The sequence below is a fragment of the Rhinoderma darwinii genome, chromosome 1 (assembly GCF_050947455.1).
Source record: "Rhinoderma darwinii isolate aRhiDar2 chromosome 1, aRhiDar2.hap1, whole genome shotgun sequence".
NCBI classification, from domain to species: Eukaryota; Metazoa; Chordata; class Amphibia; order Anura; family Rhinodermatidae; genus Rhinoderma; species Rhinoderma darwinii.
The window spans coordinates 407,503,983-407,531,923 of NC_134687.1; the positions used below are offsets into that span (position 1 = coordinate 407,503,983).

Below are 27,941 nucleotides of genomic sequence, written 5' to 3' on the forward strand. Positions count from 1 at the left end.
ACCATGTTACGTCCGTAATGTGCGGAACGTATTTCGGCCGGAAGACCCGGACCGAACACACTGCAGGGAGCCGGGCTCCTAGCATCATAGTGATGTACGACGCTAGGAGTCCCTGCCTCGCTGCAGGACAACTGTCCCGTACTGTAATCATGATTACAGTACGGGACAGTAGTTCCACGCAGAGGCAGGGACTCCTAGCGTCGTACATAACTATGATGCTAGGAGCCCGGCCCCCTGCAGTGTGTTCGGTCCGGGTCTTCTGGCCGAAATACGTTCCGTACATTACGGACGTAACATGGTCATGTGAACCCAGCATCAGTGAGTGATCAGTTGGATTTGGGAATGGAGTCTGATAACTGAAGAAAGAGGCAGTTTTCTTTAATAAGATGTATTACAAAGTTTCTTATATTTACTTGTACTCTCAATTTATGGGGGTGGGGGGGATGTAAACGATGGTTATACTTTAAAGCTTCCATTACACATAGTTTTTTTTGCAGTGTTTTTCCATTATTATTATTATTCATTATTTTATTAATACTGCGTTTTAAATGCGGCTTTTTTCATGTGGCTTTTCTGACATTGCAAATCATGTGATTCAAAGAAGAAGATTCCTTTTTGCAACACAAGATTTATTCAGAAAAAATGCCACAAAAACCGTCATGAAAAAAAACCGCAAGACAAGCCAGTTTTTGGATCAGGTAAAAAACACAATGGATGTCTATGGGAGAAAAATGCCAAGAACGGGCTAAAAAAAAAGCTAAACCAACCCTTTTATGCGATTGCATAAAAAATATAAACTCACTTTTTGTAGTGTTTTTAATATTTTCAACTCGGCAAAAAAACGTGGCATATTTCCTAAAAACGCTGTGTCAGAAGGCACCTTTGACCTTTTATTTATGCTCTCCTGTCTATTGTGGCTAGTCTGCTGCTATGTTATACCAAGGCATATATTATATTATGCTGTATACAGCACTAAAGGCGACTAAGCAAGAATAAAATTATGAATTGTAATTCTCTATTTAAAATAAATAGATTTTTAAACAAATGCTACAAGAAATTAACACAGTTTGCAAACACTATAAAATACAGTTATTTATTTTCACAATGGAGAAACACACCTGTCCAGGTTGTGCGTTGTCACACACATGTGGCTTATATATCTCTGCCAGGATTGGGGGATTGTCATTTATATCTAAAACCTGGATCACAACTTCAACTTGTGACGCCTGGAAGGGGCTGTCTGAAACAAAAACACAACACAGAGACACAACAAAAAGAAAAAAAAACAACACAGAGACAAAAGAAAATACACAACACAAATACATAAAACAAATGTATAAAAACATTGCATGATACAGAAATACACAATACAAAAAAAGAACACACAAATTTTTTTTAGTGAATCTACGCATTAATGTACAAAAATCATTGAACTTCTACTAATGAAGTGAAGACAGATGTTGCTACTTGGTTAGCAATTTTGTTATCTTCCTTCTCTGTGTCTCCTTTTTTATTTTGATTGGGTGGATATACAGTATATTTAATATATACACACAATCAAAACAACATTTTTATCTGATTTTCATTATTAAAAGCCTTTTAAGACAACCCGATTTAAAAATGGAGTAACCCTCAATGTGGCCGCCTTGAAATTCTGCCATGATGGGCCTACCTGTCAATTACCATCCGGATTGCAGCATTCCTGTGAGCTGCTGTTGTTCACTACCCTATGGTGCACCAATGGGGAACTGGTATTTTCCCCGAGGGCTACCCGCCCAAAGAAAATACCAGAAAATATCTCATCAGAGCATTATGAGGAGCATGTTGCCATCCCCATTAACGTACATGACTTGTGTTTATTTCTTTGTTGTACATGGCATAAATCTTTCTGATGGCTCCTTGCCTATATGGAATCTAACACCTTCCTAAGCCCAATTTTATCCACATGCTCCATCACTTTGGAGGTTGTCTCCATTGAGATTCCTAAAACTGGCTTAGTTAACTGTCCTTTTCTGGAGCTGTTGATGACCACAAGCTCTACACTCCGACCCTCTGCATGGCTCTTTGATCTAGCATCCCAGAACTTAAAAGGGACAGTTTCTTAGTCTACCTAATGGAACTGATCAACATCTACTAGGTCCATAACTTCTTTTTTGGGTGACTTAACTTTTACCATGCTGGTACATTTTCTAAATCACTGCTTCTCAAACTGTAAGGAGAGCCACACTAGTAAAGCCGTAGCTGGAGAGGCAGTTTGGACAGAAGTGATTATATGCTGCACAGGACTTTCTATAGTTGCAGCAATCTCTGGTTTACCAACATAACTGACTCCTTTTTTGCTTACTTTTATGTGCTTCAGGAGAAAAATTTTAAGATACATTGAGGTCAATTTCAAAACTTTTGGCATTAACTATAACAAATGGTGAGGGCCAGGCATCACCATGTTCTGGCTGGTGAGCACTGTACTCTTTAAGCTGTGTGCTCTGGAGAAGATAGAGTTAATATTTCCAAACCATGCAATTAGGCCTGTTAACACTGTTGGTAAGATGCCAGTAGAAAAAGATTGAGAAGCCGTGTTCTACGCTATATATATTTTTTTATCATACTACACGCTCTTAAATATTATAGTTTTGGGTTGGGCAGACAGGTAACCTCTTCTCCTCTCCTACTGGTCTGGAGTGTATGAGATATTTTATGCCTCCAATTAAAGGGGCTTTCCGGTTTTAGGTTAAAGAGAGCATTCCTATAGTAAGTGCTTATTTAATCCTTTCTGGTCCCTTATATTGCACGGTATATTCACACTCGGCAGATTTGTTGCAAAAAATTCCACAACTGTCCCATTCATGTGAATGCGTCCTGCAGAAATCCATGTACATTTTGCAAAAATAACCCCATTCATTTGTATGGAACAGATTTTCAGTTGCAGAAATTTCTGCAACAAATCTGCCACGTGTGAATATACTCTAATTGGTGCTTGAAGGCATGAGAATGCCCATTAGGCCAGGATCACACACACAGTTTTGATGCCGTTTTTGGAGTCAAAGCCAGGAATAGGTCCATAAGGAATGAAAGGTATGAAGAAAAGACTTTCTTTTGTATCCACTCCTGTGTTTGGCTAAAAAACCTGAGCCAAAAACTGCATCAAAACTGTGTGTGTGATCCTGGCCTAAAGCAAATTTCAAAATAGGTTATCCAAAACGGCAAACAGTCTCTTTAACAATCTGAACTTAAAATGTGAATTCATTATTAACACATTTCTGTATAGTTATCTGAACATTTTTGACCATGTAACCATATTATAACAATGTGCCCATTACTATTTATGTTCTTTGACTGCATAAGAGGAATGTAGAATGTGGGACTACCAATATACATTCATGAGATTTAATATGTCCTCTGTATTCATAAAGAGTGGATAGCTGCCCTACAACACACTGATGATCCCTCTCACCGGTCTCGCTAGCTGTTACAGTGATGTTGTGCTCTTTCTTGTTCTCCCTGTCCAAAAACATGCTTGTTCTGAGGGTCCCATCTTCTGGATTTATTGTGAACAATTCTTCAGGATTGGACAGTGGCTCAATAGAATAACTAATTGAAAAACAATATGGTAAAAACATGAGAACTGTGTTTAGGATAGAGTAAACACTGATAGCATTGTAATGTCTTCTTTCTCTGCTTTCTCCCTTCATATGCATTAGGTCTTGATTTGGGCAGACAGGAGTGGTAGTTAATATTCCTTCCATAGTGCAGTCCTCTACAATAGCTCAGTATTGGACTTTAATAACTAATATAGAGAAGTGCAGTACATTAGCACTTTTTAAATATAAAGAGATAGTCTAGGTTCCCCTAGTGAATAGCTAAACAGAAGATATTAGGATAATTACCTATTAAAGCAGTTACAGTACTAAAAATTGAATACTAGAGGCATGTGATCTATTATCCATTAAAATATACTTCAAATCGCATTCCCTAAAATTGCCCAACATAGTAAATCTCATTAAAGGGTTTTTCCACCAAATACAGTTATCACCTATCCACTGCATTGGTGATAAATGTATGATATCAGCCAATCACCAATCACTATAACAGGGATGCTGACTTCCCTGTTCTTCCTCACACGCACCACCGCAGCAAAGAGGAGTTTGAATAAATCAGGGGTTAAGCTGCCACGCTGTCTCTCTATTCTTTGGGACTGATGGAAACAGCCGAGCACATCACTGACATTTTCTGCAACCTACACCTCATGTGTCAGCTTTGCTGTGTAGACTTGGGCAGGGTCAGCAATTATCTCATTATCATTAAAAAGTGGAGAATTTACTAACAGATGGCAGCTTTTTTGTACTGATGGAGGCTTATATAAGGCAGGATAGCAACACTACACACACAGATAAAGCCCTGTATGCATAGCCCCTGGTCTCTAGGGGTAGGGCAACTCATTGCAGCAGTCTAAAAGCAGACACAGTCTGCTGCACTGTCTATACAGAAAATACAGGAAGGAAATGTGTGCCTCCAATGTGGTCACACCCAGGGAAGTTTTTAAAAATAAATAGCTACAACATTTCAAAAAACATATTTCTCTTCTAGAAATCTAATTGATTAAACTAAAATGAAATACATGATACAGTGCCTGTTAAGTTATACGGCCAACTTACTGTCCAACTTAAAACATGCTATCATTTTGGTATCTAATCATTGAGAATCTTATGATATTTGTCAGCCTGTTACCTGATAGAGCTGCTCTGTAGGTCAGGATCACGGGCCTGGACTACCCCTACTAGTGTCCCTGGAGGCTGGTTTTCCAACACGCTTAAGGTATAAGGGTTTTGGGAGAAAAGTGGAGACTCATTTACGTCTCCCACAGTCACCCTCACAGTTGTGACATCCTTAAATGGTCCTCGACGAATATACTGAGGATCAATCACAGTGTTCATCACTTCAACACGAAATGTGAAAGAGCGGCGGGACTCAAAATCTAGAGGCTGAAAAAAAAGAGGTCATTGCTAATTAATAAGAAGTGCTGGCTAGATGGTAATAGGGAGTATGGAATGGTATTGATAATGGGTGATATCCAATGCAAAGATTGCTGTGACTCATATAAAGCCTCGAGTACATAGTAGCAACAGACAGTATAATATGCGCATAATGTTATAGGTAAGAAAAGTATCACATGTACTGGTGTGGGTTTTTCATTTTGTCAGATTCATACAGGATTGTTGGTCCAAAAGAAGCAAAAAGGATCAATATTAGTGTGCTAAGCAGACCACCATACGTCAGCCCTGTCCACTACATGTACCATTAAGACCTGCATCCCTCAGAAGTAATTTTTTTATTAACATATACTATTGAGCAGCCATCATATCCCCCAGAAAGCGGCTGGTTGACTGACTACATAGCCGTTTCTTTTTTAATACAGTAGTATTTTGGCCTCTTTTTGAGTAATATGAGTGTTTTTTTCACTTAAAAGAGATTTGATTCTCTGAATATAGTAATTTCACCTTTTGTACTCTAAGAATTCCATCTTGTCCTGCAGAGTCTGACATCACACTAAAAGTGTCCCCAGCATCACCATCCAGAATGCTGTAGGACATCACTGCATTCTCTCCAATGTCTGGGTCATGTGCTCGCAGTCTTCCAATTACAGATCCAGGAGCGGTTTCCTCTAAAACAGTGAACTGATACAAACCTGTAATAGAATAAAAGGAGTACTCATTGTTTTTTTTTTTGCCATAGACATTTAGTTGATAGATTTTTATTTACATAAAAAAGTAGTTATGAAACCTTGGGTTCTGTGGCAAAATGTGGCAAGGTCCTCTAGCCTCCCAACATCATTATTTGCTAATTGCCTTCCTAAATTTACTCTATACTAAATAGGTATGCATCAGAACAAATATTATAAAACTCAAAATATAATTAAAAAAGTACTATGGCTGACCACTAATGCACACAAACAATGTTTGACCTGCCAGCTACACCCACAGTTTCCCTCCCTGTCCCATTACCTCCAGTCTAATAAAGCATAGCAGTGCAAAGATCTCAATTATTACGTGAATAGCAAAGGAAACCTGCATTAGCTACAATTGTTAGTTACTATTTATTTGCTACCTGTCACAGACAACACAGAATTTTCAGCTGTAGCTCTAAAACTGGCCATAGAGATAGTTATAAACTGAGCAATTATTGCTACTTTCCATGATGCCCGCATCAACCCCTAAGGCTACATTCACACGAATGTAGCCCACCTCGGACGTGAAAAACTGCCATTTTCCACGTCCGAGGTGGACCCGTGCAGGACACGTTGTCACTGATTCCCCACAGACTAGAGTCTATGGAGGGATGCTTGACATGCAGTAAAATAGGACTTGTCCTATTTTTCAACGGAGCGTGCACACACTCCGTTGAAACAACTGTCGTGTGAACGGCCCCATTGAAATGCATGGGTCCGTGTGACGGCCATTTTTTAACGGCCATCACATGGATGAGATTCACGTTCGTGTGAATGAGCGCTTAGGCTCAGACAGTTTGGCATTCCATTTCTAGGTAAGAGGGTGATAATACAACTTTGATGACACTTATATCTTTTAAAAAAATACAGTAAAATCAGATAGATAAAAGCTATCCAATGCCTGTTTTCCCTAATAAAAGACGTGAACGGACAGTTGGGCTGTCTCCATGGAGAATGAGATTTGTCATTCGAGTCTCACTTAACTGTCAACGAAAATCTTACTGCCCCAAATACCATAACTGGTCTGGGGACATGGTTTACTACCCTACTGACTACTTCCATCAATCATTAAAGATTGGACAGTCCATTGTTTAATAATGTGCCCTGCGTCCAAAGAGCATGTTGTAAAGAGTGTATGTTGAATACCTATATAACTTCTGAACCTGAGCAACACAGCATTGTTAAAGAAATATAGTTTATAACAGCATAACAGTGTTGCTCTTACTTTGAGGGAATTTGGGTGGGTTGTCATTGACATCTGTCAATGTCACAGTAACAGTAGTGGAGCCTGAAAGCCCTCCCACATGGCCTCCCATATCTTTGGCCTGTATGACAACCAGAAACTCATCCTGGGTCTCCCGGTCCATGTTTGGGATTGCAGTGCGTATCACCCCTGAGAAGAGAGTAAGCATAATTTATAATAAGTAGACCTAGCTCAGTTATCTGTGTTCAGTGGTGAGAGGAAAAAAATGACTAAAACAATTCACACGTTATTAAAGTATACCTCCTTCTATAAACAACTTTCCAGAAATCAATAGCAGAAGCAAATACAAGAAACTTTGCAATATATCTTATTACAAAAAAATGCCTCTTTCTCCACTTATCAGACTCCTTTTCTCCTCCCCCTGTCTGTTCACTCACTCTGAATTCACTGATAGAATCTGTAGGTCAAAGAAGAGACAGATTCACTGCTTCACTGAGAGATCAGGTTACAACTGCCCATAGAAGTCTATGGAGAGGCGAGGAGGGGAAGCAGACTAGCTGCTATGATGCTAGTACACAGCATATCTCTCAGGAATATTTCTAAGTACTTTAGCTTCCTTAAAGGCAATCTGTCATGTTGAACATGCTGATATATCACTGCTCCCTCTTAGCTTAGGAGTCCAGTGGGTGGTCTCAATCAATGATTGACTGCCATTCCTGTATGATTGTGCTGGGAGAAATAGCGGTCAATCACTGAGTAGAACTGCCCATTAGACTCTTAAGCTAAGAGGAAGGAGTGATTTATATCAATCAATGACAAGCTATACTAAATCTTTTCCCACAAAGCTATATTAATCTTCTCAGCTCCTTCTGCTCTATAATATGCTCAAGCAGGTTCAACTGGACAGGTTCACTTTAATATTTAACAAATTAGCCCTGCACACTGAATACTTCTACAGTTGTATCCAGTTCTGGCAATCTTTACATCAGCTGCACAAAACATTCTCCTGTAGTTTGATATGATGTTTCAGTGTAGGTGAAATGGAGTCCAGGTTGTTAAGCTCATAGAAGATTGCTAAGACTGGATAAAACTGTTGCAAGCTCTTGGCTATGAGAAACATAAGGTCTCGGGTATTTAGCGTCTGGATTTGCATACGTTTTCATTAAACAATGATTAAGCTTGCATAATACCCCTTTTGATTTTATTATCATTATCCCAAAATATATGAGCATGGAGATAATTATAATGAAAACATAATAAACAACTAATAATGACTAAAATTGATAATGTGCCAATTTTTACATCTCTACTTATCTCGATTTAGAGTACAATTAATCTGAGCCCTGATTTATGTTACCTGTTTGAGGGTCCACAGAAAAGTATGGTTGCCCTTCCAGCACAGTGTAAACAAGTCGGGCACTGTTCCCATATGTTGGGTCGTCAGCGTCGATGGCTGTCACCTGGATCACAGAGGTTCCTATGGGAGTTAAATTGTTTACTACGTTTTTATTTTGACTATACGAAATGCTACTATGCATTGATAACTATCCTCGGTACTAGCCTTTAGCAACTCCTATTTAATGTGCTCTATAATTATGAATTTCAGCCACATTTGATATTTAATGTGTTGGTTAACCTTTGGTGACTCTAATCTTATATGTAAAATTTAATTCCATAATAAATACTTAATATCAAAAGCAGGAACATTTTTAAGATACAATTCACTAGTGATGCCCAAATGGTGGCCCTCAGGTGCCTGAAATATGTGCCCCCAGGGGATGGCAAATTCATATGGTGCAGCTGCCTTCCCCAGGATAATGATCAATAATGAGCAGTTCTGTACGTGGTGTGCTCTGCCCAACTATAAAGACCAGTTAACTCCTTTGTTATAGGGCAGGGTGGTATCTTTTCCGTATATATGTATCTTTGTACGGGTTTTTATGTGCCTGTGGTCTATGTTCCCTATGATCTGTTTTGCACATTTTTTTTTTTTTATGTTCAAGACTGTTTTTCGTTTTATAATTATATGAAGAAAAGGCTCAGCCACAAATACAGCTGTATAAAAAAAATATTGCGTGTAGGTAAATCGGTCAAACTGTCTAATAGTCTAATTTTAGACCAAGTAAGCGTTGGTATAATTTGTGTCAAACATTTGCTGCAGAAACGTTCATAAATGTGTCAAAATGTTAGTTTTGACACAACTACGCCTATTTTCGAAGTTTAGAACCCATCGTGGCAAGTGTCGTAAATCCCTTTTTTTGGGCGCGAAATATAATAAGTGAGGAGAAAACAAAATGTGCCAAAATTCTGGCACAACAGTAGTCATAAACCAGGTTAATATATCTGTGTGTGCATGTGTGTGCACCTACCCCTTTACCTGGTAGAATGTTATCTAGGGCATTTTGATGGGCTGCCCACATTATATCAGGTTGACCACCACTGCACTACACTGTCTGTCATAACCAACTTTTACAATAACTATACAAAAATCTAGCTTAGTTTCTTAATTAAAATATATTTTTTGAGATATATATAATACAGTAAAGTTTTTGTGCTGTAAAAAAATAACTAACTTGCACCTAAGGTGAGGACCTGCTGTAGAAGTTTACCTAAAATACTCTGTATATGGCACCTGGGCTTTTTATTTTTTAGAAAATATGGTGCACAGTGAAAAAAAGCAGTATTATTGGAAAACTGTCTCCTGCTGGAGCCTCTCTTTATTCCCTTACCTAATAATCCCTACTGTACGAGAAAAAAGTGGCCATCTTTGCCTGAAATATAGACTGGCACCATAATGGCATCCACAAGAGCATGGATATTGACTGCAGTCACCTTTGAGCACAGCCTTGTGGGCTTGATTCTTGAAGACATTATTCATTATGGAGTATGGAGTGTCTTCATACAAGTCTAAATTGTTCTCAATATATTTTGAGTAGATAACATATAAATATAAAAAAAAAGAAACCATACATGACGTGTACTATGTATGCTTCAGAATGTAGCAATTTCGCACTACTACCAATGATGTTCATCATTTTAGTATTGACAATTAATTGCGCTATAAATAAAAAAAATATATAGGACTGTTGTCCTTCTTAGCAGTTAGGAGTTTTTATTAGGTTCATTGACTTTTGTTTTCAAAAATGGCTCTAAATTCTGCATTCATTAATTGCTACTTATCTTCTGCAAGCTGTCAGCACAATAGGATAGCGATGCATTTATCATTGTCACTTTTGCTATTACCAAAAAAAGCATCCCTGTACCTTTACTGCTAACTTATGTTTAAACACAAACACCTCAGTTCCCCCCTCACCTACGTTGGACATCTCCGGCACAGAGGCCCTGTAGGGAGGGTGCAGGAAAACAGGGGGGTTGTCATTAATGTCCTGCACCTTGATGATGAACTGGGAAGGGGGTTCAAGTGGTCGAAGGGTAAGTTTGTCCACAGCCTGCGCCAACAGCACATACTCCTCCTTCTCTTCACGATCGAGGGACTTGGTAACATGGATATTGCCAGTTTTATCGTCAATGACAAACACAGAACCGGCGCCTTCTCCAGTCAGGAGGTACTTGGCTCGTCCTTCTCCACGATCCGCATCTGTGTGGAGCTGTGAAGCCATAGGATGCATTATATAAAGTGAGAAGAAGAGTATAAGTGTCATTAGTATGCTTTATCCAGGCCTCCATGTTTCAGTTAAGCAGTTGTCCCATAGCTAGCTTGTTATTCTGCATTTACTAAAGCCTCAACGGGCACACAACAGTGGAATGCCATTACCTATCCAAATAAGTGATCATTTTAGCTTAGTTCTATGAATGATCTGCGCACCTAGTTGTGTACAAAAACCTATTACATACTGACATGTCTGTGTCAGTAAATTCTTGTATTTATTATAAAATAATTGCAGAGCACCTTTCCTTTATTATTCTTCCTGGAAATGGCTATATGTTAACACTTAGTTGTTCATTTAGTCATAGATTTCCAGGAAGAATAATAAAGAAAAAGTGCTATTTCATAATGAATACAAGTATTTACTACATCAGACATGTCAGAAGAGCTGACCGATCCTCTTTAAATGAGTTCAAATAGCAAACTGATACAATGCAATATTCATACATAGTGGTGGAGTAACTATGTACTGTGGGCCTATGTAAATACTTTCTTGGTAATTATAAATCCTTGCAATATCAATCAGAAGTGTTTGTTTGCAGACTGCCAAAACTGGCGATAGAGCTTAGATATTCAGCCAACATCTATTCTGTTCAACTCCTCCATCCTCATAGTCTGCAGGGTTTTTTTTTTACCTCTAGCTTTTTAAAGTAGTCATTTTAGAATATATCAAGCAAGAGTCACAGCACTCCTGTGGTGCACGTTTAGTGTCAGCGCCGGGACAATCTCCTGACATCCCCATAGACATCAATAACCAAACGTAGGTCAAAAGTGTGTCATTTTGGCATATGTTTGGCCAGTTTATGTAGGAATTTGCCACACAGTTGACTATGTTTTTTTTTAATACAATTGCATCAGAAATATGTTTACTGTCTGGTATATACTTTTTAATTGAATGGCAGATGCATGCTACCGTGTAGGCATACAGTGTCATACATCTGGGGCATACGAATGCCATTTCAAACAGTCCTGCCGAACGTTATACCTTCATTGACTCCCTTTTGTTGCTGTATTGTATACTTTACATGTACATTTCTCACATATTTGTAGTTTTATCCAGATGGCTCTTAATTCTTCAAAATGATTCCTTAGTTTACAAAGAAATTACCATATAAATGATGCCTATTTATTTGTATTATTTTCTTGTGAGTGTAGTACATCAGTCAGGTAGTGGCAGGTCATATCACAAATCTGCCAGGTGTATTTATAAATGTCAAACTTGAAAACAGTATACAGTAGCATGGCACAGTATCTTAGGCTGCGTTCACATATACACCGTGTTCCAAATTATTATGCACATTGGATTTAAGTGTCATAAACATTTAATTATTAGTTTTTCAATTAAACTCATGGATAGTATTGTGTCTTAGGGGTCTTTGGATCATTGTAATCAATCTCAGACACCTGTGATAATTAGTTTGCCAGGTGTGCCCAATCAAAGGAAAACTACTTAAGAAGGACGTTTCATATTATTAAGCAGGCCACAGGTTTCAAGCAATATGGGAAAGAAAAAGGATCTCTCTGCTGCCAAAAATCGTGAAATAGTGCAATACCTTGGACAAGGTATGAAATCATTGGATATTTCAAGAAAACTTTGGCGTGATCATCGTACTGTGAAAAGATTTGTGGCTGATTCAGAGCACAGACGGGTTCGTTCAGATAAATGCATAATGAGGAAGGTTTCTGCCAGATAAATTAATAGGATTAGGAGCCATTGCAAAGCAGCAAACAGGTATTTGAAGCCGCTGGTGCCTCTGGAGTCCCGCAAACCTCAAGGTGTAGGATCCTCCAGAGGGTTGCAAGTGTGCATAAAGCTATTATTCGGCCACCCCTAAACAATGCTCACAAGCAGAAACGGTTGCAGTGGGCTCAGAAATACATGAAGACTAATTTTCAAACCGTGTTGTTTACTGATGAGTGCCGTGCAACCCTGGATGGTCCAGATGGATGGAGTAGTGGATGGTTGGTGAATGGCCACCATGTCCCAACAAGGCTGCGACGTCAGCAAGGAGGTGGCGGAGTCATGTTTTGGGCTGGAATCATGGGGAGAGAGCTGGTAGGCCCCTTTAGGGTCCCTGACAGTCTGAAAATGACTTCTGCAAAGTATGTAGAGTTTATGACTGACCACTTTCTCCCGTGGTACAAAAAGAAGAACCGTGCCTTCCGTAGCAAAATTATCTTCATGCATGACAATGCACCATCTCATGCTGCAAAGAATACCTCTGTGTCATTGGCTGCTATGGGCATAAAAGGAGAGAAACTCATGGTGTGGCCCCCATGTTCCCCTGACCTCAACCCTATTGAGAACCTTTGGAGCATCCTCAAGCAAAATATCTATGAGGGTGGGAGGCAGTTCACATCAAAACAGAAGCTCTGGGAGGCTATTCTGACATCCTGCAAAGATATTCAAGCAGAAACTGTCCAAATACTCACAAATTCAATGGATGCAAGAATTGTGAAGGTGATATCAAAGAAGGGGTCCTATGTTAACATGTAACTTGGCCTGTTACGTTTTTTTTGATTGAAAGAGCTTTTGATTTCTGTAAATATGACCTCCTGATGCTGCAAATTCAACAAATTACCACATTAGTTCTCTTTACAACCTTTAAAATGTTTTGATCTCTGTTGTGCATAATAATTTGAAACAGTGCATTTTGAGTTTTTTACTTCTAAAAAAAAATTTGTTATCATTAGGAGATTTGTTCAATAAAATGTGCATTATACTCCAACGGTTGATGGCTTGAAGATTATACTGACTGTCATTTGCAGCGACTATTTAGGAAAATCAGCGAAAAATAACATTTGCATAATAATTTGGAACGCGGTGTAAACTGCTGCCACAGGGGTCTGACAACGGCTTATTCCCCTCTTCCCAATGAAAACACAAGCACGCTCTGCTGATCCAAAAATGGATGTTTATGGGGTAGTCAAGAAGAATAGCTGACTATGGCCAGCTTTAGTTCACTTTTGGGAACAACGGGGCAGATTTACAAAGACTGGCGTTTCATAAGCCAGTCTTAGCTTTCTGCTGCTGGAGCCTGCCCCTCAAAACGGTTGCATTTTTACACTAGCTGTGTGCCACAATTGTGGTGTAACAATCGTGGTCACACGGCCCGGCCCCATCCTTCTCTCCTCATCCCCCCCCAATAGACCAAAAAATGCAGGCACGCAGCTCACAACGTCCAGTGTCAGAACATTGTGTGTGCCGCGGCATGATAATGGAGCCTGAGGAAATCCTTGGGGGCGAAGCGTTGCAATGAGGTGAGTAAAGTAAATTTTTTTATGTTTTTTTAATGTTACTTTATTTTATTTGAATATTTGATTTTCGAGGGGGCGGTACGGGGCCTGCCTGTCCCTGTTACACCCCTGACGACAGAGTAGACTCTACACCAGGTAGGAGCAGGCGTAGATTTCCGCTAAAATTGACGCCAGTTTTCTGGTCATAAATTTTTATAAATGTGTTGGGCTATGATGGCCCTCCCCTTTTTTGCCCCTCCTAAAAAGCGAAAGTGGCGTGAACAGCTCAAAGTCGCAATTTTTCCCGCATATTGTGACTTTTGTGTAGTCTGCAACATTTCTACGCCAGAAAACGAGTGTAGAAAAGTTGATAAAGTCTGCTAAATATGTTCTGAGTGACGCTGCTATGATTTACTAGTCTTATACTAATCTTAAGTAATATTATACAGGAAGATGTGCTTCTGACTAGCGACCATTTTATTGGCCGCATAAAGGAGCACATCAGCCAATAAACAAGCTTTTGTTCATTCATCAGCTAGTGGTTGCCCGGTTTACACAGGGCAATGATCGGGAACGAGCATTCATATAAATACTTGTTTGCCCGATCATTGGCCCGTGTAATAGAGCATTTAGTGATTTTAATTGATGTTATACAATTAAAATTAGTTCAAAATGTATATACCTAAATATAATTGATTGCATAAGAATTGCTTACAAAACCATAGGATGGTAAGTAAATGGTGGGCTATGAAAAAGAACGTATAATGTCACGTTGTGATTCTTCACTGAACGCGTTCTGAAGCTAACATTTATACATTTTCAATACACCCTGAGCCATGACATAAACTACAGATAAAGATAAAATAAGATATTTTTGTTATGATTTGTGATAACAGAAGTACTGCAGATTTAAGGAAAAAGAAGACAAATAGTATATGTGAAGAGGATGAGAAAAGGGAAGAAGAAAGTGTAAGAAACAAAGGAAAAACATATCCACAAATTTCCTTTTTTTTATTCACCATGTTCAAGGACAGTTCCTGAGTACCAGATCTAGACGGAGTGCTGCAGAATTACAGGATCTAATGATTTCAACATTTTGTCCATGATCAACTATAGGATACACTGGATATAGATTTAAGTCCATCTATTTACCCAGGCTACTAAATATTAAAGATACTTCTATATGTCTTTCCCTCCCTATTGATTGTAAACAAATAGCTTTATATTGGGCGCACACCATTATATTATATATTTTGTTTATCAAGCTTTGAAGGAAATTAACTTTGTTTCAATCTGGTAATTGACACACACTTCTAAGGGTATGTTCACATGGAGGAATTTTGCAGGCAGAATCGGCCGCAGATTCCGCCACAAAATTCCGCCTCACATTCATTTCAATGGGAGTTGGACGCTTCATTTTCCCGTGAACTGATTATTTCAGCTAGCGGGAAAAAGAAGCTTTGTGCTTGATCTTCGGGCAGATTACGCCCAAACCTCCCAGTGATGTCAATGGGAGGAATCTTCCTGCAGTCAGCAGGAATAGTTCTGCGGTGGGTTTTGCGGCGGGACCGCCACGCAAAATCCGCCGTTTGAACTAGACCTAAAATGTTAACACATGTAAAGCAGCTCAGTGAATCCTCTATGCCCCCTTGTCTTGGCACTGGCAGTCTAACAGGACTCTGGTTTTCACTAAGGAACGTCAAAAGGGGGTAAAGACTGCACTGCAAAAGACTTGCAGATTGCAGCCATCAAAACTGTCACCATTGTGGACTGGTGATGTTGAGTAGAACAGAAAAAGCTGTTATACAGACATATGGAGTAGGTCACAGTTGAAGTGATGTTACAAGTCAAATGTCAAGCTGATGAAGATGGCCTGATGAAGATGCCGGTGCGGCATTGAAACGCGTAGCCCTGTTTCTAATAAATCACCTATACCTGATACTTCGTTTATGCTCATTGCTTCCCCGTGCAGCAGCGCCTTGGAGACTCATTTTTTATCTGTATATCAGTATAAAGCTGGACTAAAGGAACATTGTAGCAGGGAATAAAATCCTTTATTATAGTAGGGAGCCTGGAAGAGTGAGCCCTAGAATGACCCATATAATATTACCTGTATACTGTACCAGCCCTTTAAGATCCTGGGAAGAAGCATACAAGACACTAGGGAATATGTAGTCACAGGTAAGTGACAACCATATGATGTTACCTGTGTGCTATACCAGCCCTTCAAGATCCTGGGAAGAAGCATACAATACACTAGGTGATATGTAGTCACAGGTAAGTGACAACCATATGATGTTACCTGTGTCTATACCAGCCCTCCAAGATCCTGGGAAGAAGCATACAAGACACTAGGTAATATGTAGTCACAGGTAAGTGACAAACCATATGATGTTACCTGCGTGCTATACCAGCCCTTCAAGAGACTGGGAAGAAGCATACAAGACACTAGGTAATATCTAGTTACATGCAAGTGACAAACCTAATGATGTTACCTGTGTGCTATACCAGCCCCTTAAGAGACTGGGAAGAAGCTTACAAGACACTAGGTGATAGGTAGTCACAGGTAAGTGACAACCATATGATGTTACCTGTATGCTGTACCAGCCCTTTAACATCCTGGGAAGAAGCATACAAGACACTAGGTGATATGCAGTCACAGGTAAGTGACAACCATATGATGTTACCTGCGTGCTATACCAGCCCTTCAAGATCCTGGGAAGAAGCTTACAAGACACTAGGTAATATGTAGTCACAGGTAAGTGACAAACCATATGATGTTACCTGTGTGCTATACCAGCCCTTTAAGAGACTGGGAAGAAGCATACAAGACACTAGGTAATATGCAGTCACAGGTAAGTGACAAACCATATGATGTTACCTGTGTGCTATACCAGCCCTTCAAGATCCTGGGAAGAAGCATACAAGACACTAGGTGATATGCAGTCACAGGTAAGTGACAAACCATATGATGTTACCTGTGTGCTATACCAGCCCTTCAATATCCTGGGAAGAAGCATACAAGACACTAGGTGATATGCAGTCACAGGTAAGTGACAAACCATATGATGTTACCTGTGTGCTATACCAGCCCTTCAAGATCCTGGGAAGAAGCATACAAGACACTAGGTAATATGTAGTCACAGGTAATTGACAAACCATATGATGTTACCTGTGTGCTGTACCAGCCCTTTAAGAGACTGGGAAGAATCATACAAGACACTAGGTGATATGCAGTCACAGTTAAGTGACAAACCATATGATGTTACCTGTGTGCTATACCAGCCCTTTAAGAGACTGGGAAGAAGCATAGACAACACTAGGGGAAATGCAGCCACAGGTAAGAGACAAAATAACCTGACACCCAATTCAAACTTCAGCCCTTTTTCGGTCCACCATCTGAACAATTGGATTTTCATTCATTGAGTATAAAAGTTGTCCCCAAAAATAGATGATACTTGGCAGTGATCATAGTCAATTGGAAAATTACTCTCATAGGGCCAAGTATTGGTTTTTGGTTAAGCTGACCCATTTAAGCGGCATTTATCTATTATAGTATCGGAGTACTTGGATTATTTCAGGTTGTAAAGTGTGAGTGCTTGAATTCTGCTTTTCTTCTGTCTCCATACAATGTTTAACAGTTTTGACTGAAATTGTGCTTTCTAGGACCAAATATAGTTATTGTTCTCAATCCATAAATTTATGCAGAATGGTCATTGCATCGGAGGCCAAACTACTGAACCACAACAATAAGAAAGCCAACTAAAAGGAGGGATACTCTAGCATTGAAATTATTTAAAGGGGTAGTAATTTATTGTAAAAAAAAAAAAGGGACTGGTTTTGTTCCAGAAACAGCACCACTATTATCCATAGGCGATGTCTGGTATTTCAGCTCAGACTTATTCAAATGAATACCACACACAACCTGTGGGCATGAATGGCGCTGATTCTGGAACAAAAGCAGACATTTTTTTTTTCTAATCTCATACAACCCCTTTAATAGTAATATTTAGCAGAATGACATGGTTCATCTTCTTTCGCGCTGTCCAAAATTAGTAGCCCAAGGGGTGTTAAATTGGAAATAAATAAGGCGTTGTTTTGTGCTAGAAATTTAATTTTGAAAAAATGTGCATATGAAAAAGTCTCGGCAGGGAATTGGATAGAATATATTTAATATCAAAGAAACGAGAAGTTGTGTGAGTTTGATAAAATATTGGCTTAATAGCAAGGAAAGAAGGAATTGATTAAAAATATTTAGATCTGGGAAGAGAAAGGAAGAAGAATGGGGGGTTGGTAAGGAAAAGGTGGTACATTTAAAGTAATATACATAGAATATTTATTGAGATATATATTAAAAAATAATCAAAAAAGTGGGACCAGACTCGATGGATTCCAATAAGTTGCTGCTACAACATTTCCTAAGTTCGGATTCTTTATATGAGGCGCTTGAGGCTCATAAATTTCAACAGCATACGAAAAAATTTCCAACGTTATATTTGATGCACAAACTATGGTGGTGTATTAGGGATATGCAAGGCATTGTGGGATGTACACAATATACAGCTATTTGGGATACGCCTTGGTTATCTCATATGATTTTGATCTGTGGAAGAATAAAGGGGTACATAGAATGAATCAGTTGTTGGAAAATCAGGAACTGAAGCTTTTCTCCTGTCTGCAATCAGAATTTGGTCTCCCGCATACTCAATTTTACAAATATCTTCAGGTCCGTCATGCGTACGGAAGGGAGAGTAGGAACACTGCAGTCACAGAAATGGACAGTGTCCTGATAGGAGTTATTAGCAAGGCTAGTCGCACCTCTGGCCTTATTTCTCTTTCGTACAAAAGCCTGCTGATAAGATTTCTAGGTGAATTTCCTTCCATGTTGAGGAGTAAATGGGAAAGAGATCTTGGGCCCATAGAAGAAAGTCAGTGGGGGGATATACTGTTGCGGATTCCTAAATTATCTATGAATGAGGCACATCGTAGATCTCATATTTCTGATACATAGGGTTTATAGAACACCGGTGTTTCTGACTGAAATTGGCTTCAGGGACTCCCCTGACTGTCCCAGATGTGGTGGGGAACCTGGCACGTTGATACATATGATGTGGCAATGTGTGCAGCTGAGACAGTTTTGGACTGAGGTAATGGACAATATTTCTTCTGTATACCAGGTGTCAGTGGATTTGACACCGTTTGTAGGTGTTTTGGGGTACGTGGAAGATATCTCTGTTTCTGACCATGTCAACTTGGCTGTTGCCCGTATGTTATATGTGGCTAGGAAGCTTATTGCACAACTTTGGTTGGATGATCGACCGCCTACGATATTAGAATTTTGTAACAAAGTCACGTGGCTGACGTATGGAAAAATATATTTATACGGCTAGGAATGCTTCACATACATTTGATAAAATATGGTCTCCATGGGTGGAGAGACGGGGTCGGAACTCACCGCCTGATGCTGCAGCTGAGGTCCCTTCTGGAACGGCATAGCCTTGTGGACAATGCGTGCTGTTTAGGGTAACCTGTTAGACCTAGGGGGGATTTGGATGCATGTGATTTATATGTATGTCATAGATTTAGCTATGTTGTGTAATGTATTCGGTACTGTTTTATGTGCTCATATTGTGTTTTCATGATCATACATACTCTGAAAGCTGGGGGAGGGGGGAGTGGGTATTTGGGATGTGATGTTGTATCACAATTGTTTTCTTTTTGCTGAAAATAAAAAATTACTTGATTAAAAAAATACAAATAAAAGTGGGACCTGTCAGCTCTCTTGACAGGTCAGTTTTGATGGGTTCTTTCATTCCATGTAACATAACTGTGCTGGAGAATCTTTTCCTGGGGCTCTGCGTTGTGCGCCATTTTAGAGTACATATAACTTATTAAAGTTTGATAACTTTTGACGGGGGGATGGAAAAAAATCAGCAGTTTTAATAATAATTTTTCGTTTTTTAAATTCATGCTGGTTACCACGCGGCACATATAATTCATTAACTTTATTTTATGGGTTGTTACGATTGTGGCGATAAACACTTATTCACATTAAATGCACTTTTTATGGAAAAAAATACGGAAAACTAGGTTTAATGGAAAAATAGCAATTGATATAATAATGTTTTGGTTAACTGAATATACCAAAGCATTATTGCCTGTCAGTAATAAAACTGACTACTACTAGGCCATGCCTTTGGAACGGCCTAATAGGCAAACAGCCATGACAGCCTGGGGGCTTAGGTCTCCGGCTTCCATGACAATCCATGCGTTGATGTCGTGGGGCGCTGATGGGGCGACAGTGGGAGCCCCTCCTTTTGTAGTGACTTAGAAGCCACAGTTGCTATTGACCGCTAAGGGGTTAATTGCCCGAGAGTGGCTTAACTCCGATCCCAGCCATTGCAGCGTGATGTTGGTTGTATATTACAGCCGGCACCTACTCTAATGGCACAGCTCCTGTGGCCGTGCCATCCACTGGACTTACTATTATGTCCTTGTAAAGGATCTGCCAGACACAGCATCTGTGTCGACGCCCGTGGTTACTCAGTCTGCACCTGCTCCTAAGTCTGGTAGAGTGACTCCTTCTTCTACCACTCAGGCTGGGAGGCTGAGGAGTGGGAGAGCCTATCACAGCCTGGCCAGACGGAGCTAGCTCCCGCCCTCTGTCTATTTATACCTTCATTTCCTGCTTCTCCTTTGCCTGTAATTCTGCTTGTTTCCTGGCTCTGCTGCTGCTGCTTGTACAATTTGTCCTCTGCTTGATATTGACCCTGGCTTTACTGACTACTCTCTTGCCCTGCGTTTGGTACCTCGTACACTCCTGGTTTGACTCGGCTCGTTCACTACTCTTGTAGCTCACGGTGTTGCCGTGGGCATCTGCCCCTTTTCCCTTAGCTTCTTTGTACCCTTGTCTGTCGTGCACATAGTGAGAATAGGGACCGTCGCTCAGTTGTACGCCGTCGCCTAGGACGGGCCGTTGCAAGTAGGCAGGGACTGAGTGGCGGGTAGATTAGGGCTCACCTGTCTGTCTCCCTACCCCGGCATTATAGTCCTATTGCGGTAAGAACACCACAATTAGGAAGTAATAGTACGTCCAAATACAGGAAGGGGTTAACTGAGCTTTGCACTTGTGATGTAAACAAGAATAATTATATTCATTGACAGCAAGTAGATACATTAAATGGTGAGAAATTGAAATATTAGAATACTTTTAAATAGTGGAATACGTACTTTTTATTATGCATTAATACATAAAACTGTATAAATGTAGATTCTATCTAGATGTTCCTTTAGGCCCAGTTAACACTAAGTCTTTTGGCACTGAATTTGACGAGGAAACCGCGTCGGAACCAGCGTCAAACAACGGCCGAAAACCGCCTCCCATTGATTTCAGCGGGAGGCATAGGCGTTTTTTTTACCGAGCGGCTTTTAGCTGCTCGCGGGAAAAAAAATTGTCATGTCCTTTCTTGCGGTACCGCCTCTGACCTCCCATTGAAATCCTATAGCAGGGGTGTCAAACTCATTTTCACCGAGGGCCTTATGGTTGCTTTCAAAGGGTCGATTGTAATTGTAAGACTGTATAAAGGTAACAGCTCGCTTAACTGTTAAGGAGTAGTTACATTTATACAGTCTTATAATTACAATCAGCCCTTTGAAGACAACCATAAGGCCCACTCAGTAACCGTGCCACCACACAGTAATAATGCCCCAGTTGAGCCCCCTGTAAATAGCCCAACACACACAGCCCCCTGTAGATAGCACAACACACACAACCCCCTGTAGATAGCCCAACAGACACAGCCCCCTGTAGATAGCCGAACACACAAAGCCCCCTGTAGATAGTCCAAAATACACAGCCCCCTGTAGATAGCACCACACAGCCCACCCTTGTACTTAGTGCCACACAGCCCCCCTTGTATTTAGTGCCACACAGCTCCTCCTTGTACTTAGTGCCACCCAGACCCCCTTGTACTTAGTGCCACACAGCCCCCTTGTAGATACTTCCACACAGCCCCCCTTGTACTTAGTGCCACTCAGCCCCCCTTGTACTTAGTGCCACACAGCCCCCCTTGTACTTAGTGCCACACAGCCCCACCTTGTACTTAGTGCCACACAGTCCCCTTGTACTTAGTGCCACACAGCCCCCCCTTGTACTTAGTGCCACACAGCCCCCCTTGTAGATACTACCACACAGCCCCTCCTTGTACTTAGTGCCACACAGCTCCCAGAGCGGAGAGCGGTAGCCTACCGCTACCACTCTCCGCTCTGCCAGACGTGACTTACCATTATGAGCAGCAGGTCATGCGGCAGCGGTCTGAGTGGGGTCGGTGCCGACCCGGGAGTGGACCAGTCCAGTCACCTGACCTGAGTCACCTGACCTTACGTCACCCACGTGAGGTCAAGTGACAGGTCAGGAAACTGGAATGGTCCACTCCCAGCACCCACCTCACTCGACTGTCATTCACTTGGCAGCGGTCTGCATATTTTCAGATTCAGCCGAAGTCAATCAAAATCTGAAAATATGTCCGCGGTCTAATTTTCCCTTTGCGCATTGCCTTTTGGCGCATGCGCAGTGCAAGGTTACGGGAGAATGAGAAAAAAATCCCGGACGGTGCTTTTTTCTGCCGGATACTATGGACGGCAGAAAAAAAACAATTTACGGACGGTTGGCAACCCTGGCTGCATTTAAAACCTGATTCAGGTTTTTACATGCAGCAGACCTCGCGAGCCACACAAAATGAGATGGACGTACCTAGAGCATGCTGCATTTGAAAAAAATTACATTGAACTCAAAAAAGCCAGCAAAACGGCCACAAACCAAAACTATGTGTCTGAAGACCTTTCAATATTTCACTATAAATTTTAACACGCTCGCTGCCAGGGGTTTTGGGACATTTTGCACCTCTGGTAGCCAGGAGAATTTTCACACATTTGACCTGTACAAATATGTCAAAAATGACTAAATAAAAAAATCATACTAAACCCTCATACGTATATATATTTTCTGAAAGTAGACACCTGGCACAATGTCAAAATGCCACTCAGCAGCATTATGCAATTTTGTGTCAAAATATGATTTTTCATAAAGAATTCTAAATATCTATATTTGTGGCAAAAAATATGACCCAAGCTGAAAATAAGATGAACATCACATATTATAAAAAAAAAGTTCAATATCTGCAGAGTTCATACATGCCATTTATGCCTATCTCTACATACACGTATCTTCATAAAATCAACAGAATTTAAGACCAAAAATCGGGATTTCAGCTGGAAATGTCAAAAAGTAACAACCTATGAAACACAGGGTTTACAAACTTTAAAAAGTGAGTGCACCCTAAAACTTGATAAATGCAGTTATCTTGACATGCTTTTGTCAGCCATGCCCACCCTCACGTAACTTTGTGAACTTTTATTTTTTTTTAAAGCAGAGGTTTACACATAAAAACAATGTAAAAATAATAGACCAAGATGTGCAAAGTTCATATATACCACAAACATCTACATCAACAAGAGCTTGTGCTCTTAAAACCGAAACAGAGGCCATGTAATATTTGGCCATTATCCACGAAAGTGTAAAATATATATTCTGCACATCGTAAACAGCTACTATGCCAACAAAATCTAAAATGATTGCAATGATTATAAGTAAAAATTGCTAAAAATGTAACTTTGTGACTAAAACGCTTACTCAAGCAGACCACTTATGCAAACAAAATGTACGCTGCAAAAAACTGTTAGGCCCCATGCACACTAATGTGTTTTTGAGGCCGCAATTCACCCGCAAATCCGCGGGTGAATTGCGGTCCCATTCATTTCCATGGGGCAATGCACACGACCGGGAGCTCATTGAAATGAATGTACACGGCCATGTGCACGGCCCGTGATTTGCGGGCGGCCCGCAGATGACACTCTGCAGCCGTCCGACATGCAAGTCACGGGCCACGCACACCACTACGGTCGAGTGCATGAGCCCTAAGATTTGAGGCATTCATACGTACCACTTATGTCTATGTTCACAGGTGCATGTTTTAAAGAAACGCCAAAACCGCAGGATGGCACCAGACAATTTTTTCATGCAATTAAATTGAAACATTTTTTTAATCACCCCATACAAACTTTAACGGCACTTTTACACAGGCCAATGATTGGGTGAACAAGTTCCGATCACTGCTGCTGATCTGATCTTTTATACAGCCATAAAAATGGCATTTCTGTATTTACAATCGGCGCTCTTAAGGGTGGTTAACCACATTTGAAAATCTCCCTGTGTTTAACCACCTTAACCCCTTTCCTCTTTGGCCACTTTTGACCTTCAGGACAGAGCCTCGTTTCACTTTATGTGGTAATAACTTCAGTGCTTTTACCTATCCAATCGATTCTGAGATTGTTTTCTCGTGATACATTGGACTTTATGTTACTGGCAAAATTTGCTTGTTACGTTCAGTATTTAATTGTGAAAAACACCAAGATTTTGTGAAAAATTTCAAAACTTAGCATTTTTCTCAATTTAAATGTATTTGCTTGTAAGACAGATAGTAATACCACACAAAATTGTTGCTAATTAACTTCCCCCATATGTCTACTTTAGATTGGCATTGTTTTTTGAACATTCTTTTATTTTTATAGAATATTGCAAGGCTTAGAACTTTAGCAGCAATTTCTCACATTTTCAAGAAAATGTCAAAAGGCTATTTTTACAGGGGCCAGTTCAGTTGTGAAGCGGCTTTTAGGGCCTTATATATTAGAAACCCCCAATAAGTCACCCCACTTTAAAAACTTCACCCCTCAAAGTATTCAAAACAGCATTTAGAGAGTTTCTTAACCCTTTAGACGTTTCACAGGAATTAAAGCAATGTAGAGGCGACATTTTCAAATTTCATTTTTTTTTTGCAGAAATTCATATTTAATAAAACATTTTTGTAACACAGAAAGTTTTACCAGAGAAATACAACCCAATATCTATTGCCCAGATTCTGCAGTTTTTAGAAATATCCCACATATGGTCCTGGTGGGCTACTGGACTGAAGCACCGGCCTCAGAAGCAAAGGAGCACCTAGAGGATTTTGGGGCCTCCTTTTTATTCGAAAATATTTTAGGCACCGTGTCAGCTTTGAAGGGCTCCTGCGGTGGCAAAACAGTGGAAATCCCCCAAAAGTGACCCCATTTTGGAAACTACACCCCTTCAGGAAATTATCTAGGGGTATAGTGAGCATTTTGACCCCGCAGGTGTTTTGCAGAATTTATTGAAAGTAGGCCGTGAAAATCTACATTCTTTCAAAGAAAATTTAGGTTTAGCTAATTTTTTATAATTTCCACAAGGACTAAAGGGGAAAAAGCACTGCAACATTTGTAAAGCAATTTCTCCCGAGTAAAACAATAACCCACATGTGGTCATAAAAGGCTGTTTGGACACACGGCAGGGCTTAGAAGGGAAAGAGCGCCATTTGGCTTTTGGAGCTCAAATTTAGCAGGAATGGTTTACGGAGGCCATGTCGCATTTGCAAAGCCCTTGAGGGACCAAAACAGTGAAAACGCCCAAAAAGTTACTCCATTTAGGAAACTACACCCCTTGAAGAATCCATCTAGGGGTGTAGTGAGCATTTTGACCCCACAGGTGTTTCATAGATTGTATTAGAATTGGGCAGTGAAAATAAAAAAAATCATTTTTCTTCAATAAGACGTAGTTTTAGCTCAAAATTTTTCATTTTCTCAACAAATAAAGGAAAAAAAGAACCCCCAACACTTGTAAAGCAATTTCTCCCGAGTACGGCAATACGTGGTCATAAACTGCTGTTTGGGCACAGAATAGGGCTCAGAAAGGAAGGAGTGCCATTTGCTTTTGGAGTACAGATTTTGCTGCATTTGGTTTCTGGGCACCATGTCGCATTTTCAAAGTCCCTGTGGGACCAAAACAGTGGATCCCCCACAGAAGTGACCCAATTTTGGAAACAACACCCCTCAAGGTATTCACCTAGGGGTGTAGTGAGCATACTAACCCCGCAGGTGTTTGGCAGAAATTGGTGTGCACTCGATGTTGCAGAGTGAAAATGGGATTTTTTTTTTCCATAGATATGCCAACTTGTGGTGCCCAGCTTGTGCCACCATAACAAGACAGCTCTCTAATTATTATGCTGTGTTTCCCGGTTTTAGAATCACCCTACATGTGGCCCTAATCTTTTGCCTAATCTTTTGCCTGGACATTCAACCAGGCTCAGGAGTGAAAGAGTACCATGTAAAATTGAGGCCTTACAAAGTATTGGTTCACAATTGCAGAGGCTGTAATGTGAAATAATAAAAGAAACTCCTGAGAAGTGACCCCATTTTGGAAACTGCACCCTTGAAGGCATTTATTAAAGGGAATGTGTCGCTAGAATTATTATTATTTTTTTAGTTAAACAGTTAGTATATACATGATTAGACATTGTTCTAATTTTTTCACAAGTCAGGAAATATTATAAATTAGATTCTAATTTATAATATTTCCATGTGCTGGTCACTAGAGGGAGCAATTCCCAAAATTGCAGCATTGGCATGTGGTAAAGCAACCTCATTGCTTTATTCTGCAAAATTGGAGAAGACACACTCACTCTAGTGTGCTCAATTAATCCTCCTCCTTTATCCTGGCTAGTGGCAGGAGAAAGGAGGGTGTTGAATGTTCAAACCTCCTACACTGTGTGCCGCCATTTTTTGAGCGAATGCACAGTGTAGTAGGCTTACATACAGTGGTAGAAAGGACTAAAGTGCCTGAGGCACAAGAAAACCCATTTTCCCAGCTACCAACAAATTAGTAATATTTAACTTTTATTATTGTATTTCTAAAAGGTCCAGGATGGACAAAGAGCACACACGGTTAAAATTAGCTAAAGACCAACTGCAAAGCACTCTATGAGATTACAGCCGTACGAGGCAGAATTCGGTGAATGAATCCTATCACAGACAGGAACGTTAAGTCAACAGCTGCAGACTGCCTGACAGTGCAGGTGGCACAGTATAGCAGTGTATTAGAGATGGAAGCCAGTGGATCGTAGCAGTTAAAATTATAAGTATAGACCCCCCGACATGTTTCGTTGTCAACACAACGTCCTCAGGGGATAACAACGGGGCTAATAAACGCGCGCTCTACTTCCTTGTGTTTTAAAGCTCAGCTGAGCCTCACATAGGAAACACCTGTGTGAGGACCAATGGAAACGATTGAAAGTGGCAGGCCCCTATGAGATAGGATTGACAGCTCACAGCGCCAATCAGAATTTAGGTGCAAAAGCACCAATTGATATATAATTACGGCGCATGGGTATAGGCACACAGAAAGGACTTAGCCGATTTCAGCTGTGAAGTATTGCCAAGGAGGCATAGATACTGCGAAGGCCAATGGGATCACTGGGCGATAGTGTGCCTTCCCGTCAGTGAATTTGACAGGAGCCAATCAGAAGTACCGCCTGACTGTCAGTCAGTACGTATAAGTGGCGCATGCGCAGAGAGTTTCAGAATGAACTTTGCCGATATACAGAAAAGTGGCGCATGCGTAGATAGTCTGTCGATGGACTTAGCTGATTTAGGTAATTACTAACGAATCACCTGACTGTCAAACAGTGAGTGCATGTAACGCATGCGCAAATAGTCTCAGAGAGGACTTAGCCGACGGCGAAGTAGATCAGAAGGGCTCTGCCGATGTGTGGGAGCGGCGCCTGCGTAAAGGATCCTTCGATGGACATAGCCGATTAGATGATTTTTTATTAGTAGATGTGTGTCACGCATGCGTGGATGGTCACCAGAGGGGACTTAGCCAATCTGGGAAAGGGTATATACATATGAGGCCATGAAGTGGGTTCTGCCGATTCCGAGAGGGAAGGTCAAACACAGGTATATATGTCAATAGACACGAGGCCCATATGTTTAGATTTCTAGCGCAGAAAGTAGGTAATATGCATATATTTACAAACGACATTCATCTGTTAGGACGCAAAGTGTAGATCAACAAGGGGCTGTCAGAGTACAAGTATCGTGAAGATATTTTTAGACTCCAAATGGTCCTCAAGTGGATACATCAATATTAACCTTGATGCAAAGTTGAATTAACACTTTTACAATATTTCTATATGTACATACGT

General features: G+C 40.4%; 1 protein-coding gene across 2 annotated transcripts in view; it reads right to left on the reverse strand.

The window, feature by feature from the left end:
* CDH24 (cadherin 24) overlaps positions 1 to 27,941 on the reverse strand; it is a 102,076-nt gene that overhangs the window by 21,008 nt on the left and 53,127 nt on the right. For both annotated transcript variants that reach the window (XM_075828933.1, XM_075828934.1), the window contains exons 3-9: positions 10,240 to 10,534; positions 8,284 to 8,403; positions 6,948 to 7,115; positions 5,496 to 5,683; positions 4,726 to 4,979; positions 3,452 to 3,588; positions 1,119 to 1,240 (exon numbers count right to left, since the gene is read on the reverse strand). In XM_075828933.1, coding sequence (XP_075685048.1) covers positions 1,119 to 1,240; positions 3,452 to 3,588; positions 4,726 to 4,979; positions 5,496 to 5,683; positions 6,948 to 7,115; positions 8,284 to 8,403; positions 10,240 to 10,534 — 1,284 coding nt within the window. The remainder of the gene's footprint in view (positions 1 to 1,118; positions 1,241 to 3,451; positions 3,589 to 4,725; positions 4,980 to 5,495; positions 5,684 to 6,947; positions 7,116 to 8,283; positions 8,404 to 10,239; positions 10,535 to 27,941) is intronic.